Here is a 16,437-nt window from a genome sequence, read left to right on the forward strand (position 1 = left end):
ATTTGAGAAGATGGAGACTAAATATGAGAGAAAGAGAGGATTGAGGATGAAGAGAGATAAAGAGAGCAAGTGGTATAGGAATAATGGTGAATGGAGAGGAGGATGGAGAGGTAAATATGGAAGAAAGAGGGAGATATAAGTATGGGTTAAAGTGAGAGTAGAAAAAAGAAGAAAAGAGTTAGACATAGGATGAAAGGAAGAGAGAGTTAGGAGAGGAAGAGAAGAATTAAGCATGAGACAAGGAAGAAAGTTGAATATAAATATTAAAAATAAAGTATTAAGCATGAAGAGAAGATTAAGAGAGAAGACACAAAATTCGCTTAAGCAAATCTATAAATTTTTTTGTTGTTTTTTATATTTTCTCTTAAGAAAAATGTAATTAAATATCCAGTTTCTGATACAAAGAGAAAGAATTCAAATCTCTATAATTTAGGTTATTTAAATAGAAGTGGAAGTATTGTTTAGAGATATTCTTGAAATGGGTTGAGATGAATTTATTTTTATCCTTATTTGACAAAGAATTTTAATCAAACTCTTTTTATTCGAATTGAGATTTAAACAATATAAGAGATAAGAGCATATCAGTCCAATTTATTGACATAATAAATCAATTTATATATGTACAGATAAACTACATTATTAATTAGAAAAGCATACATTAAAACTAAGATATATTTTATAATATATATTTTAAAATAAATAATATTCATATACATTTAAAATCAAATTATGAAAATTATAATTTATTTAATTAAAAATAATATATAATTATTAAAAATATTTAAAAAATTTTGTTGTAATTTCAAGTCTCGATATTTATTTATTTTTGTATTATATCATCTTTATTTTTGAATATCTCAAATTTAAATTTAACTATTTTATAGTAAAAATATGCGTAAAATAAAAAATATCTACTATAATTTAAATTAAAAATATTTTATAATATAAATAACTTTAGATATAATATTTAATTTTTTATTATATATATTGTCTCGATTTAGAGATAGTAATTTTGCCAAATTTCTAATGTCTCGTTGTCTAAACTAATAATATTTTTTGACACTGTGAACATAGGTGTCGGTCATGGTGATGGATGGAAACGTTTATGAAACAGCCTCCAATCATTGAAATTCACCTGAGAGAGTTCATTCATGGGTTTTGGTGGAAAATCAGAAGAAAAAAGTGATAGAGAGAAAAAATCATGAATTCGTGAGTTTGTTCATTATCGAATTAAATAAAGAGAAAAATGAAAACTTATCATGTATTGTACCCTTTTTTTTCCTCTCTAGTTGTGAAAATAGACTGAGAGCAGAAAGCTTACCCTCTTTTTACCCTCATTCCCCTGCCTTTTCCTTGCTACAGTCTTCTATAAATAAAAAAATGTCTTTTCTCTCCATTGCCGTGATGAACGGATTGAACAATTCTCAGTCACCATAGACTCGTAAATGTTTTTTTTTAATAATATTTTAATTTAAAATGAAAAAGAGTAGTAATCATTCTTGTAATTTTTAATAAAATTTAGACAATAATAGAGGGTAGGTTGATATATATATTTTTGAAAGACTTATATAACGTTAATTTTGTTTTTTTATTCATCTCTAAAAAAATTTAAGATCTCATTCTATAGTTATATTAGTGACAGTGATACTGACTAACGAATAGTGCCAGTCACAATGACAATAATGTATGTTTTAGTAATTCTAATATGTTTCACATTTAAAAATTACATTTTAAAAAAAATTAAAACTAGCAGCTATCCGCATAATCGCCCAATACTAACGTTTCTATAATATATTTTTCACTAAACCGAACTTCTCGAAATATCTATAACTCTATATTTGTACTCTAAATAAACCTTGCAGAAAATTGTAATTGTAAATCAAAATTTTGCATATCATTTTTATGCAGTTGATCTTCAATAAAAAAATAAATCAATAATGATATTTTTAAAATAATAGTAGTAAAATTATGATGAAGATATAGAAATATATATTTATGTTTTTCTTCATACAAATAGTAGAAAGAGTAAACTATAACAGTCACGTATTGCTCTCAAATTGTTAAAATTGGTGTTTTCCACGCGGGTTCACATATTTTGTTTCAAATCTTTAGAAAATGACTTAATAGCACACTGGTCAATGTGTTCGCGATTCCATATAACTTGTGATGGAAAATACATAACTTCCTTATAATTAAACAATAGTGAGCTTTATGAACACATGTATCACATTCATTCACACTAACTATATGATGTTTACGTCAAACACATTATTGTAAATATGATTAAATAAGAACAATAAATCATTTAATACGATCTTTTATTGGACCTCTTGCTAAGTGCTTGAGTATCGGTGTTGTCTTGCTTCGATGGAATCGGATGGGATGATTGGATTGTAATAAGGATGCTTAATTGATTATTGTACCGTCTAATTATAATTGAAAGGCATATTTAAACCGATTAAAGTAATTAAAATTCAGTTGAATTAACTAGCCATTGCTATTACTTTTTAAAAATTCCCAATAAAATAAAATAAAATTACATATCGTTTCATCATATTTTAACTACATTGTTAAATATATCAATTCTACGGTCAATACTATGGGACTTGAGTTTACTGGCTATGCTTTCTCTTTCCCTTCGTCTTTTGGGTTGACTTTACAAAACTTGCTGATGTAACGCAAACCATGCAAGGATAGTTGCAAAATTTTGCTCTTTTATTTTCACTGCGAATAAAGTATTCAAATTATATTACATAAACTCGGGAATTATAAAATGATTTAGACAACTATAGCAATAACTGTTACAACATTGTTCGGACAATTAAAATAAATAACTTAATATACGTAACTTCAAATCATTATAATTTTTATTAAAAGATATTAAGAAAAAAGGGTTGTATGAACTTTTCCTAACAAAAAAAGCATATGTTGGAGATGGAAAAAATGTGGAGATTATTTTTTTAAAATAAACGAAGGAAAAAGTTTGTATGCATATCATTACTTAATGTTAATATCTTGTAATTACGTTATTATTATCCAAATTATCAATTGTATGCTTATGTTTGGTAGTTAAACTTATCTTCCCTTTTCTGAGGCCACTGTAAATATAATTAGGAAACAAAAGTAATCTGAACAATTTTTGTCAAATATAAATAATCAATTTTTTACCGTGCTAGTTAAGGTTTAGACATTTTGACATTGACAAGAATCTTTTCTTATTATCCATGTCAATCGTCAAGGCTAATTTTCAAAGGGAAAATGTTCAACTCATTGCTTAGGGTTTGTTACATGCATAGCGACAAAAATCTTCTCTGCAAGATAATGTGCCTTTATTTAAAAATTGAATGATCAACAACTTGTATTATAAGATAAAATGGTGAGTAAAACGCATATTAACAAATATTTTGTGCTAGGCAGCATTGTCGTCACACATGATCTATTATTGCTTCGAGAAGAACTTATCTATAAATATAATTGCCATGAATGGCCAAACTCGCTGAGAAAAGAGGTCACTTTGGCAATTGCAGAAAATGGTAAAGTGGCAAGATAGAAAAGTTATTTGGACACATATGAAGGGACGAAACGAGGGTTGAAATTGGATAGGTTTACTTTAATATATAAATAAATCTAAATATATATTTCTTAATTCTATAATCATCATTAAATTTTATTTTAAATTTTATGATAGTATATAATATACATTAATGCATTTAATCATGCATATTAGTAACATGGATTTAAAATCCATTTAAGTTTATTATTTTAAAAAATTATTAATTAGCACTTAATTAAACTATATATTCAAACATACCCTTAATTATGTCACATCAATATATAATTATTCTAAGATGATACATCTTAAATTATGTTATATAATGAGTAAATAAATATTAAAAAATAACTTTTAAAATTATAAAATTTATGAAGAACAAATTAAATTGAATTATATTTACAAAATTTAAAAATATACTCTATCGATAATAAGTACCGCTTGAGTCTTTTTTTAATTTAGAGTTAAAATGTCCTCGGAGCCCCACACATCCTTCCATGTACTACTGTCGGCTGATTTTATAGTATTCTTAACATTCACAGAAAACTTAAAACAGCTATGGCCAACAAATATAAAGAAATTATACAGAAAAGAGTTTTTGTTTTCATTATTTTTACATATCCAAGATACTTGTTTATGGCAATTTGCTCTGCGTAAAAGTAGCTGGCAGGGCAAGCGAAGAAAAATTCTCTCTTTTTTCTTGTCGTATTACTATTTTGAGCTGTTTTTTAAAATTATTTATGATTTATTGTTAATGCAGACTTTTTAATAATAATGAAAAAAATTACAGGTAAGATTTATGTACATCTCTGAACAGTTCTCCAAAACTAATGGCCCGACAAATATAAGTTCCTTAAACCTCCGTACATCTTTAATTTTAATAAATAATAATAAGACGTAACCTTCTCAAATGACATGCAGGGATGAGGTCATATTGTGAAGGGTAAAACTAATTAAAGATCAACTATATGTTACGAGATGATGACTGATCCATATTAATTAATCTAATAAAAAGCCAAAAGGGTCGAAATTTAACATGCAGAATATGTACATGATTATCATTTACTATATGTGGTAATATTTCAGACGCAATCAGAAAGAAAACAGAGTTAGCAGTTAGCATTTAATTGACAATTAATAAAAACAAGAAGCTTAACTGGTACAGTACATGTTTATAGAGTCACTCCCGTTAATTTGTTTATTTATTTACAATTTTCTAGAAATATGGATATCTTAAAAACCAATCCATTGCAATGCAAAAGCAGCACCGGATTTGCGTAAAACCCACTTGATTGCTGCACCTTCCTCAGGGTTCTCTCTCTTAACTTCAATCCTAAGTATGATTTATGATTTAGCCCTCCTCTCTTTAAATGAACACAATTAGTTTTTGAGTTACTCCCTCTTCACCCCACAACATAACAATATTTCTACCTCTTGAAACGTTTAAATGACACAAGCATTGGGGTAATATTTCACACTATATAGAGGCAGTGACCACTTCACACTTCATAGTCTTCCTCCAAAATTAAGTAACATTGGCATTCCCACTGTCCTCGCACAAATGGGTCGCCATTCCTGTTGTGTAAAGCAAAAATTGAGGAAAGGCTTATGGTCCCCTGAAGAAGATGAGAAGCTATTCAATTACATAACAAGATTTGGAGTTGGATGCTGGAGTTCAGTTCCCAAACTAGCTGGTAACAACAAGTTACATGTTTCATTACTTCAACTGAAAAACGTTGGGAAGAGCCTAACTCTTTTCATGAATTGCAGGATTGCAAAGATGTGGAAAGAGTTGCAGATTGAGATGGATAAACTATCTTAGGCCTGATTTAAAGAGAGGGTTGTTCTCTCAGCAGGAGGAGGATCTTATAATCAGTCTTCATGAAGTGCTTGGAAATAGGTAACAACATTTATTGAAGGGTGATCAAGATATATGAATATAATATATAAAATAAATTCCTTTTGTTTTGGTACATACAAAGAAAATTGACAATTGTGAAATGATTTTCTTTTCAATATCAGGTGGGCTCAAATAGCAGCACAGTTACCAGGGAGAACAGATAATGAGATTAAAAACTTTTGGAATTCATGTTTAAAGAAGAAGCTTCTGAAGCAAGGGATTGACCCAACTACCCACAAGCCTCTTACTGAAGCTCATGTAAAGGAAGAAAAGAAAAGCACAGAGACAACTTCTATGCAAACGCCATTGTCTCAAGGGCCTTCGGCTACATCAACCTTTGCATCATCACAGGGATCAGGACTTCTAATAAGCGATTCCAATTACTATGATGGAGGGCTAACAGAAGCTTCAAGAGAAATTTTCATGAGCAAGCCAGCATTGGACCCTTTGTCCTACTATGATTTCCCAATGGGCGTTACACAGTCAGGTTTTAACTTACCTGTGAGTCATTATCACACAAGCCTTAGAGCATGTGATCAGGGCCAGTTTGGAACCAATTCAAGCTTTGGATTCTCTTCAATGCCAAGTCTAACCAATTCTGATCATGGAAACTTGTCGGTGACTGAGTTTTCAGACAATAATTCAGCCTCCAAAATCAGTTCATTGTTCATGAATGATCAGGTGAAAGAGAGTTCCAGCAACAGCTCAAACATGAGTACTATTTATCCAGGAGGAGGGTGTGATATGAGAAGCATGATGGAGAATGCAGGGTTCTCTTGGGACGGTGAGAACAAGTTTGACCCCTTGTTTCAGTTCCAAGTAAATGCCGTAAAATCTGAGGATTTTAAGACAAGTTCATGGGAAGAAGCGCAGCTGCAGACTCACAACTCCATAGATTTCACTAGCTTTCCACTATCATCACTTACTGAAGATCTAACAGGAGCAAATTTTGATGTATTCCAGCATATCTGAACTGTAAATTCTTTCTTTCTTTCTTTTTTTATTTTCTTTTGTTTTTTTTTTTTAACTCTTTTTCATGTTGAAACGAGTTAGCAAAGATAGAAATATGTTGATAGTATAGGAGATTTCTAGCGAAAGATTTGAGATGATTCCCCCTCCCCCGCATTTATTTTTCCTAATGATGTATGTTTTCATCATCCAAAGTTTGAATAACGATATATTCCTGAAGAGTATTGAGTGTAATTTTCTTTTATGACCGTAAAATATTTCCTTATTGTCCCACTAGTGAATTATTACATGCACTTATGATGCATATATGTATTATCCTTTTCATTTTTCTTCCCTCTTTGTCCTTGTCATGCTTCCTTTAGCTGTCCCCTAGAACAGCTAGTCAAAGACTCAAATATGATAAAAAAGACAAACACCCATACACTGCAGCAAATTACGAATTCTATTTCTTTTTCCTTGATCCTTCCAATATTATATTATATATCACACATAGGAACACACGCTCGTGTGTTTCTCAATATACATCATGTATATAGTGGGCTTTGGTAGAGATATACCAGCGCTGGCAGAGTTTGAATAAGAAGATTATCCTGTCGAATCGTATAATGAGGGATGCTGCTTTTGCTGGCATATGATAGCACCATGTATTTGGTGAATCCCTCCAAAAGGCTAAAATTGGCTGCCCAAAATTTGCATTATTGGAGAGAGATATTTTATGGATTATTATCATTATTAAAGTCTAAAGCTAGGGTCCTCTTGTTGTGTGTAATGTTTACGGTTCCAAACAGATGTTCAAATTTAAGCCATCTTTAAAATCATCTTTAATTTGCTGCCACTACATGCTGTTTCAAGGCCCAATATAGTAGTCACCGGCGGAACCAATTCATGCCTTATGACCACAACTTGCATGGTGATTACTGGCTATAGATATTTTTATTTATACATATATAATCTTGGCTCTTCTGGGTTCTGGCAGTTTCAAAAAATTATGCTTTTAAACACACAAGACGTAATTGTACAATTTATAGCAGCTTAATATGCCTATCTGTTTCGTTCTGTTGTTTATATATACATGCTCTCGATTTTTAATTATGAAAAAGAAAGCCAATCAAAGCAAATGAGAGAAGAGAACCCACACAATGACATACACCACCTACTCTAGTACTTGTTACAACCACACATGCATTAGACATAGCACAAGCCATTAGTGAGTCATAAATCAGGATAAAGGTGCTCTCAATTCTCACGCAAACCCATTCACAAAAGTCAATAGGTCCTCTAGATTGAGAAAACCTTGGTGATGGGGATGATCGGATGAGAAATCATAGATGATGTTACTAATAATTTGGACCCAGTGCATGTATTTTAGAGCTAATGTTGACTTAGCGAGCATACAAAAGTGTGTAGTAACTACGAGCCGGACCACAAAAAATGGTCCTACCCTAGGTTGTTACTTTGCCATATACCAGATTAAGACGGTGAAAGACACTACTACTTCACTTAGAACAGCTGTGAACTGAGGCATAACCATATCATAAAAGCATGAGAGGGACAGTACATAACCACATCATAAATTAATTAACTTCAAGTTTTAAGGCTAAGATGACGCTTGCTGATTTATCATGTATGGCTGTTCATGTAATTGATCTTAAGCTTGAAATTATGATAGACATTGACAAAAAGATACATAATTAAGCCACAGCTAGCATGTACTCATATTATACGCAAATTACGAAAGGTCCTGCCGCCAATTCTCAGTAATTATCAAAGAGGTTCTGATTTTGGAGGCAGTTATACGTGTCTGTGGTCAAAAGTCATTAAGGTTCTCAGCAAAATCGGAGGCAATAAAATTGCTATGAAAAGCAGGTTAAATGCAATGATTGAACCAACCATTGTAAAACCTTTATTATTAAGTGTGTGAAACCTTTTCTCTTTGGATTTGGTGAAAAATGAAAAAAAAGTTAACAAGGCTCTTAATTAGTTCATGCCAATAAAGATAAAAGAGAAGTTCTTGCTAATGCTATAACGTGTGTTCATAAAATATTAGTTAAGGATCATTTACATTTTATCAAACATTTTAAATTGATTTTTGTATTTTTAAAATAATATATATTTTTTAGTTAACTGCTTTCATTTTCTGAATTAAAATCTTAATGACCCTTATTACCATTTGTGAGAAGAATTACGTGTGCCGACGCAGCTACTAGCTAGTAGCTTCCTGAGGAGTTCGGGCTCCATTTGCATTCGTCATAGAAGTTAAAAAAGTGTAATTAAAGAAGACAACGTGGGAAAAAGAGGAGAAATATTAAAGACTGTTGAAGTGAAATACTAAGGAATGTTGTAGCCTTTTTCGGGTCAACTAACGGTGCATCCGACAAGTGATATTGAGATGCTTTGGCCGCATAATAGCCTTTGAACTTAGCAAATTCTCAACTACATGATAAAGGGACACCGACAAGATGCTGTCTCACGCTTAAAAGGGGAAAAATATATTCCAACAAGTTATGATGTTAGTCAAATATATATATATATATATATATATATATATATATATATATATATATTTTATTTTTTATTTTTTATTTTTTTTTTTCTTTATACATCATAAAGTTTTAAACCTCAATTTTAATCGTAAATTAAATTTTCACGTGTTCCAACCATCTAAGTAGTAAAAAAGGTAATCTATTACTTTAAACCTTGAAGTTGAATAAATAATATTACACAATCACGGATGTCAAAAGTGTGTATAATCTTGAATTAAACTAATTGGGCCCGTGAAATATTTAGCTTCTATAAGCTAAGCTCAATTTACACGTTGAGTTTGAAATGATATGATAGCTAACAATTGATTTCTTATGCGATTGGCAATGGCACTAAAGTAAAGAACTTGAGAAATCGAATAAAAATGAAGTTAGGTAGAACCCAATGATGCATGATGTCTGGGCTTTAAATCGAATGCATGAGTGAAGCGTTGAACTTAACCAGAGAGCTTATGCTTCTAGAGGAATAGATGGACCATGGCCATGAGAATGGAAAACAATGTCAAAAATAAACTTTAACTGTCATTGGGAATGATGAATTTTAGCCCGAAAGACCTTGCTAACATAATTACAAGCACTAAGTTAGAAGAATCGATGATATGTTGTAATGATGTTAGATAAAAGAAACATACTTCTTAGCATGATTGCAAAATATCTAGAAACAATTATGTTTGACATTTGGCGAGTCTTTAACAAGGTAAAAATTGCAAAATAGAGTACTTTTACCGAATGAATTCGGCTTCATGGCTTAAAAGTGATTATGACCTTAACACCACAAAGGAAACAGACTGCTTTTTTCCTATTTCTTTTTAATTTCGAGGCTAACGAGAAAGCGAACAAACTTAAAAGTACATAAAGCATTCCTTAAATTGAACGTCTTAATAATAGCTACTCATCAAAAAGATAAGCTGCCAGTTGACATCCATGGAAATGTGTTTTTCACTGATTGCGCTTTCTTCACTCAAACCACGAAACTTCTAGTTACGTGTTCACTGAGCGTCTTCTATTGCATATACGAGTATTGAGGTGTGACTTTCTAGTTTCATCGCACATCCTAATGAATTACTTGGTTTAACAAAGTTAACTGAAACTCGAATTCCCTTCTAACTCAAGTTACTCTCAGCACAAGTCACTAGGAATAGGCCAGGAGAAAAAAGTTTGCAGTAACTTGCAAGAAATTACAGGTACAAACCTCCTCGTAGTCATTGAAAAAATAAAAAATAAAAAAGGTGTTGTTGCCAACATTCAATGGCATGATTTCTCGTGTGTTTTTTTGAGGATGCAGTTGTTAGCTGTACAAAATGCCATCCCAAAATATTGGCAATTGACAAAACATACAACATGGCCATCTTACTCATCCATACATTATCATTCTTTGTACGTAAGTGACAATTGATCCGTATCATTAGATAAGGAAAAGTGATTCCTAAATGAAAGTTCAGCGTGGGTGAAAAGATCATTATTAAAATTGGTTTTAAATATACTTATTTATTTACCATAGGAAAAAGCAGCTCAATTTTCCATCAGAAGGTTTGGGGGGAAATGGGGATAGACTCTTGGCTCATCTATATTTGGGGGAAGACCATCGAACCAAGTGTCTACTTTTTGAGCATTAAAATACATAACGATGTGTAATCAGAAATTGATGGCATTAGAAACGTAATCTAGCAACTAAAAATTGAAGGTCACGTGCTTGTGCTTACCCCAGGAAAATGACTTGTATTGCAATTTGTTAGACTCAAGGAAGGGCGTAGTAAATTTTATTCTGAAAACCAGTGACAGGGCCTGTGCAACAACACACTTATATTTAGAATATCGAAGCAAATGGGAATTCAGGGTGGTCTACCCTGCTGTCATAAACTTATCCGTCTGATTACAATGTTACAACCAACAACAAAATCCGATTCCGGGGATGACATTTAATAACAACTAACAGATTAGGTCTAACGAAGTTATCACACTAATTTGAGAAGGTTAGTATCATCCAGGCCTTATCACAACTCTCAAGTATCTCCGAGATAGAAATACCGCGACTTAACAGCAGAAAACAGAAATGCACGATACCTTGCTGAAGACTAAGCCACCGGCAAGTCCATTCCCTGTTCACAACTTGGTCAATGACATTTTACTTAATTCTTTTTCAGTATATGCTATGCAAAGCTAAATGAAGAACAATCAGAATAATATTGAAAAAATGTAGCCCGAGTGAGAATAAATTACTCTAAAACATCACGTCCATGGCTTTAAACGACATAGTTGGCCCAAATATTCACCTTCCTATCCAGAACGACAGTTGAAGCTTTGGAGACACTTTTAATCCATGACAATTTTGTACAAGCTTCAGACAGTCCATTAAGTAGATTTATGCAGTTCATAATGCCAAGAAATTCTTAAGAATTTATACATCATTCCTGAATTAATATCTAGTAAGCCAATTTCTCCCACCACACTCTATTTCTCAAACACTGGATTGCCTCTAAAAGAACATCCCAAGATATCCTCAGTGATGTACAAGCTGATATTATGCTTCCAGAAAACAATGCAAGATATTCATGCTAACTGTTTAAAACAACATATTTGTCCATATATTACCTAGTCCAGAGCGCAAGCTGCAAACCTTGGAGACACTATCTAATCCCTGACAAGTTTGTACAAACTTTACATTTCATATTATTTAGGTTTATATAGTAATTAATAACAAGAAACTCCACAGATATAGCTACCAGGATAAATTTGGATCAAAATTATGGTCGCCATTATCCTTACTTCTCAAACATTAGATTGCCTCTTGAAGTACATCCGAAGAGATCCTTAGGCCAACTTACATTATCAACATATTGTACAAGCTCCTGATATGCTCCCACCAAACAATGCAAAATATTTATACCCCTCCTCCCTTCATTTAATAACCAGCGAACAAATATGAAATCTAGTCTTCTCTTCTCTTCCAAATTTGATTGCAGAAGCCGTTATGTCTGAGGAATACATGACTTCTGCTTATTCACATAATTCCGGACGGGATTTAGATCTCTAGAAGGAAACCCTGAGCAATTGGGACATTTAAGTGATAAAATTTGTCAATATAAATGAATTGCAATTAAAAAAATTAAGTACATTGATATCCACACATTGAATAACAATTTTTTTCCCAGGGTAAGCAGATAAAGGCATGAATCTAATCATTTTTTAACTTCAGACAAACGGTTTTGCCAAATAAATTAGTATAATGAAATTAATGTAGATGCATACAAGCATCATCAAATAGAGCCATAATACTAAGGGTGGGTTTTTCTCAACTTTGGAAAAAAATGCTTTAAGGATATTACTTTTTTAAGCATAAATTCAGAGGGAAAAATGCATAGAATATGTTGTCATGTATATAGGCATAATGCAAGGCTTTATCGAGTCAAGATCTATTGACACTAAGTGTCAAACTTGCATACTTACACTATTTAATAACATTTTGCAAAACGTGAAATTAATTAATTTAAATATTAAATCATCTTATATTATCTTCTTGATCATGTATATAAAATTTTATATAATTTAAACATTTACTAATATTTTAAAAATTTATTATCCATTAAAATAAAATAATGTGATGAAGTATCTATTTAATTGTGTTTTTGTATGAAATTTAATAAAATTGATATACTTAATAAGAACCTTCAAACCAACAATTGAATTGCTTAATCTTACATTCTATCAAAAGTTATTTAGTGATGTAAGTGTGTAAGTTTAACAACAGGTGTCAACAGCTCTTGACTCAGCTTTTATCTCATTTATTTATTTATTATGTATTAAAGGGAATGCCTATGTCGTACTTTAATATACATGAGTAGCATTCACATAACTAGTAGTAACTATGGCCTTACACATGTATATATTGAAAAACACCAAGTAAAACACAAGACAAAAGTCTACAAAACAGAAATCAAACTATTAGTGTTACTTATAGGGAGAGGAAAAAAAAGGCAGAGCAAGAAATCACAAGGAAATGAAATGTTGCTAATGCCATTAAATATAATGTAAGTTATAGCATGTACAACATTTCTCGATGCATAGTTGTAAATCTAATCATCTTTTGCGTCAACCAGCCTTATGTGTAATTGGAATGAATGATCATTCAGTCAATACCACAAACAAATAAAAGTGGCAGTTAAATTACAATTTTGACATTTTCACAATGTAATAAATCATTTTCTATGTACAATACACTCTATTGGAAAGACTTACAAGAATCATTATTTTGATTAACGAAATCAGTGGCTCTTGCTCTTACAGCCCCAAGGGCTGTCTGTGCAATTGAGCTCCTGGCTGATAAAGAGTGAGGTGGTGTATGGCCTTTGCCAAGAGATCTTTCATATCAGGATGTTGAGCTAAAACAGGACGAGCAAACCTCTCTATAGTACTCAAGGCACGCGCTTGCTCAAGAACCTTACTGTCACCTACATTTAAGGCAAGGTAACAAAGTAATTTTAGGCCATGCACTTGTTGACGATCATTAAACTGCAGCAAGCTCATCAACTTGGGAATTCCATCAAGCTCAAGTATTGATTTAGAATGGTCAACAAAGTTGTAGTTTTCCTGGCAAACAAACTTCCCCAAAGCAATGGCAGCTTCACTTGCTACATCAACATCTCGGTTACCAAGCTGGTCAACTAAAGGACCAAGAACTTGTGGAACCTTTCCAGAGAAGTTTCTGGCCAAGGACCCAATCGCCTTAATGGCAGGAATCTGCAATGCCACATTGCTCTCTTCCTGAACCACTCTCAAAAGCTGATCCAACACTGCCTTTGCCGCCGGAGCAGTTCTCTTAAAAGCAACTCTTCTAAGATCAGCATTCGACTCTGCCACAGCGGCAATCTCCGTAACAGCCATAAGACAATTGAACTGCAATTCCCCACTCTCAGTCTCAATAATCTTTGCGAGACAAAGCAAACCTTTAGTCTCAGTAATCTTCCTGCAAGCTAAAAGACACCCCGTAGAGAGTTTCCAAAGAGCCTTAGCACAACTGACTTTGACATCATTCCTCAACTCCAGGCTCTCAACCTCTTTTTCCCTTTCCCTGCGATGGTGGTTGCTCCCTCTGCCACTCCCATCCGAATTGGCCTCCTTTGCGGAGGACAAATTCAGAACCAGGGAATGAATGCTGGCACGGCCTGCCATGGGGTCGGCAAGGACGGTATCCATGGACAACAAGGACACTAGAGGCCTAGTCACATTGGCCCTCACAAACTCCTCACGGGCATGGGTGTCTTGCTCGGCCATGACAGCTACCAAATTGGCGCAAGAAACACGAACCCTCATAGGAGAATCACCGAGGACCTGAACAATGGTGGGGACAGAATGGGAATCCACTATGAAATTAACGACCCTATCTTGATTAGTGGCAATGTTGACGAGAGCATTGCCGGCAGCAACCTGAGCATCGGGAGAAGCAGCTTCCTTGAGAAGCTTGAGGAGCGGCAACACCCCACCTTCATCCAAGATGATGAACTTGTTGCGGTCGTTGTCCTTCGCAAGTGAACCAAGCTCGGTGGCGGCTTCGGCGCGGTCCTTGGGCTGGCCCAATTGGAGGGTGTAGGTGTAGGTCCAGACCCAAGCAAGGATGGGGTCGTTGCTGGCGATGGGAGGGAGGGAGAGATTGGTGCCTTTGGAGTCGAAGATGCTGAGGAGCCACACCATGTCGCCGTTCGAAGATTCCAGAAGGTTCCAGACCTTCCGGAAGTCGGCAGTGGTGGTCATGGAGAACACCTGGCGGAGGACGCCTCCGTGCTTCTTGCATTTGCGAACGAGTGCTAACGTGCGCTCTAGGTTTTTGGAGACCTCGCCGACGATGCGACGTATGGGGCGCTCGTTGACGCACTGACTCCCCGACACGACGCGCACGACGGAGCGTAGGTTGTCGCACAGCACCTGCACCTTCTTCGCGAGGTCCGTGCAGTCCCCCTTGGATGACTCAGCCTCCTCAGCCAGTTTTATGACTCTTTCTCCGAGTATGATGGGACCCAACAGCTCATCCTGGAGCCTCTTCTCCTCTTCTGGGTTGGGGTTAGGGTTACTCATGGTTGGAGTCAACACCAACCCTCTCCTCTCGCTTTGACTACTCCGTCTGTTATCTTATCTGTAGACTGAAGCAGAGAGGCTGAACTGAAGCAGTGGTCTTTCTCTTCTTTTCTTTTTAATCGAATTGAATAGTGTGAAAATGAGAAAATTGAAGAGGAAGCAAAGAAAAGTGGTAGTATTGTAAACAGTGTTGAGTTGAAGGGTGATCGAAGAAGGTCGTTTGTTGCTTCTTCCTACACGACTCTTTGCCGTCCCCGGATTGACTCTGAGAATAGTAAGTCGCTAATATTAATTAATTAGATAAGGAAAATTAATTAAAATATCAAGACATACATTCGGTGTCCGTACAGAGGATATTTTCCTATTAAATTAATTAATGTTCATATTTTGAAGCTGAACACTGAACAGAGGATGGAGTATTGAAGTGAAATAGTGAATACACGCTTCTTGTAATCTTCACAGATCCCTGCCAATGCCAACCCAACCCAACCCAAACCAAATATTTCACAAGATCAATTAATTTTATCATTTACAAATATATTATTAGTGCCAAGTAAAATAGATTAAAACATTAAAAATACACGTCAACAAATTAAAATATAAATTTTAACAATACAAATTAATTTATAAATAAATATTAATTTAAAGATAAATATGTATTATAATTTATGAAAAATACAAAACATTATATTTAGTTAAAAAAATATTTATATTATATAAATTAATTTTATTTTTAAGACAGATTTAATTTTTTTCTAATAAAAAAAAATTTTATTTTACATAATTTTATTAACTTTAACCTTTAAGATTAAGTTTAAACATTTAAAAATAAAATAAAATAAAATAATTAAAAAATAACATATTTATTGTATTAAAATTATAAAAATATAAACAATATTTTTAATACAATTTTATTATAATTATTTACTTAAACTTAACTTTTTAAGTTAAAGTTAAAGGCTTTTTAATTTATATTTTTATGTAAATGAAATATAATAACAAATTAAAAATATTTGTTCATGTAAAAATGTATTTTAAAATGTATTAAATATAGAAATTACATTATATTTACATACGTAATTAAAATAAATAAAGATTAAACAATTGTATTTATTTATAAGTTTTATGAAAACGGAATTAAATTAAATATATTCTTATTTATTAATTTAGTTGTTCTAAAAATATTTACTTTAAAAGAGCCAATAGATCCTTATTAAGATTTCGATTGGAATCTGACGTGGAGAGAAAACATGGTTTACTGGAGGATGCCAATCACAGGGTGCCGCGTCTAATATAACCCACTCGTTACGTTTGCTACTGCGTGCCATGCCGACAAAAACCAATAGACTTGTCACTTCACTGCTACATCAACAACCCCTTCAAAGTTAATAATAATTTCAGTTCTAAAA

At 33.1% G+C, this 16,437-nt stretch overlaps 2 protein-coding genes across 4 annotated transcripts; one reads left to right on the top strand and one right to left on the bottom strand.

Moving 5' to 3' along the window:
- The first annotated feature begins 5,111 nt into the window (after nt 1–5,111).
- Nucleotides 5,112–6,465, top strand: LOC113847428 (myb-related protein 330-like). Its single transcript, XM_027476529.1, has 3 exons — nt 5,112–5,244; nt 5,321–5,450; nt 5,573–6,465. The coding sequence occupies exons 1-3, from the start codon at nt 5,112–5,114 to the stop codon at nt 6,420–6,422; spliced, it is 1,113 nt and encodes a 370-aa protein (XP_027332330.1). The 3' UTR covers nt 6,423–6,465.
- A 2,559-nt stretch (nt 6,466–9,024) lies between these two features.
- Nucleotides 9,025–15,330, bottom strand: LOC113846726. Of its 3 annotated transcripts, none has more exons than XR_003501717.1 (3): nt 13,196–15,050; nt 11,726–12,002; nt 9,026–11,615 (listed from the first exon to the last, which is right to left on the bottom strand). XR_003501717.1 is itself a non-coding variant. In XM_027475304.1 (2 exons), exon 1 carries the CDS (start codon nt 15,026–15,028, stop codon nt 13,238–13,240), a length of 1,791 nt encoding a protein of 596 aa, XP_027331105.1. In that variant the 5' UTR covers nt 15,029–15,330; the 3' UTR covers nt 9,025–12,002; nt 13,196–13,237. The 3 variants fall into 3 exon arrangements, 1 of the variants encoding a protein (XP_027331105.1); XR_003501718.1 differs by having other exon boundaries at nt 10,812–11,058; XM_027475304.1 differs by having other exon boundaries at nt 9,025–12,002; nt 13,196–15,330.
- Between the last annotated feature and the right edge of the window lie 1,107 nt (nt 15,331–16,437).

This window comes from Abrus precatorius, unplaced genomic scaffold, assembly GCF_003935025.1.
Source record: "Abrus precatorius isolate BTA unplaced genomic scaffold, Abrus_2018 Scaffold8, whole genome shotgun sequence".
NCBI classification, from domain to species: Eukaryota; Viridiplantae; Streptophyta; class Magnoliopsida; order Fabales; family Fabaceae; genus Abrus; species Abrus precatorius.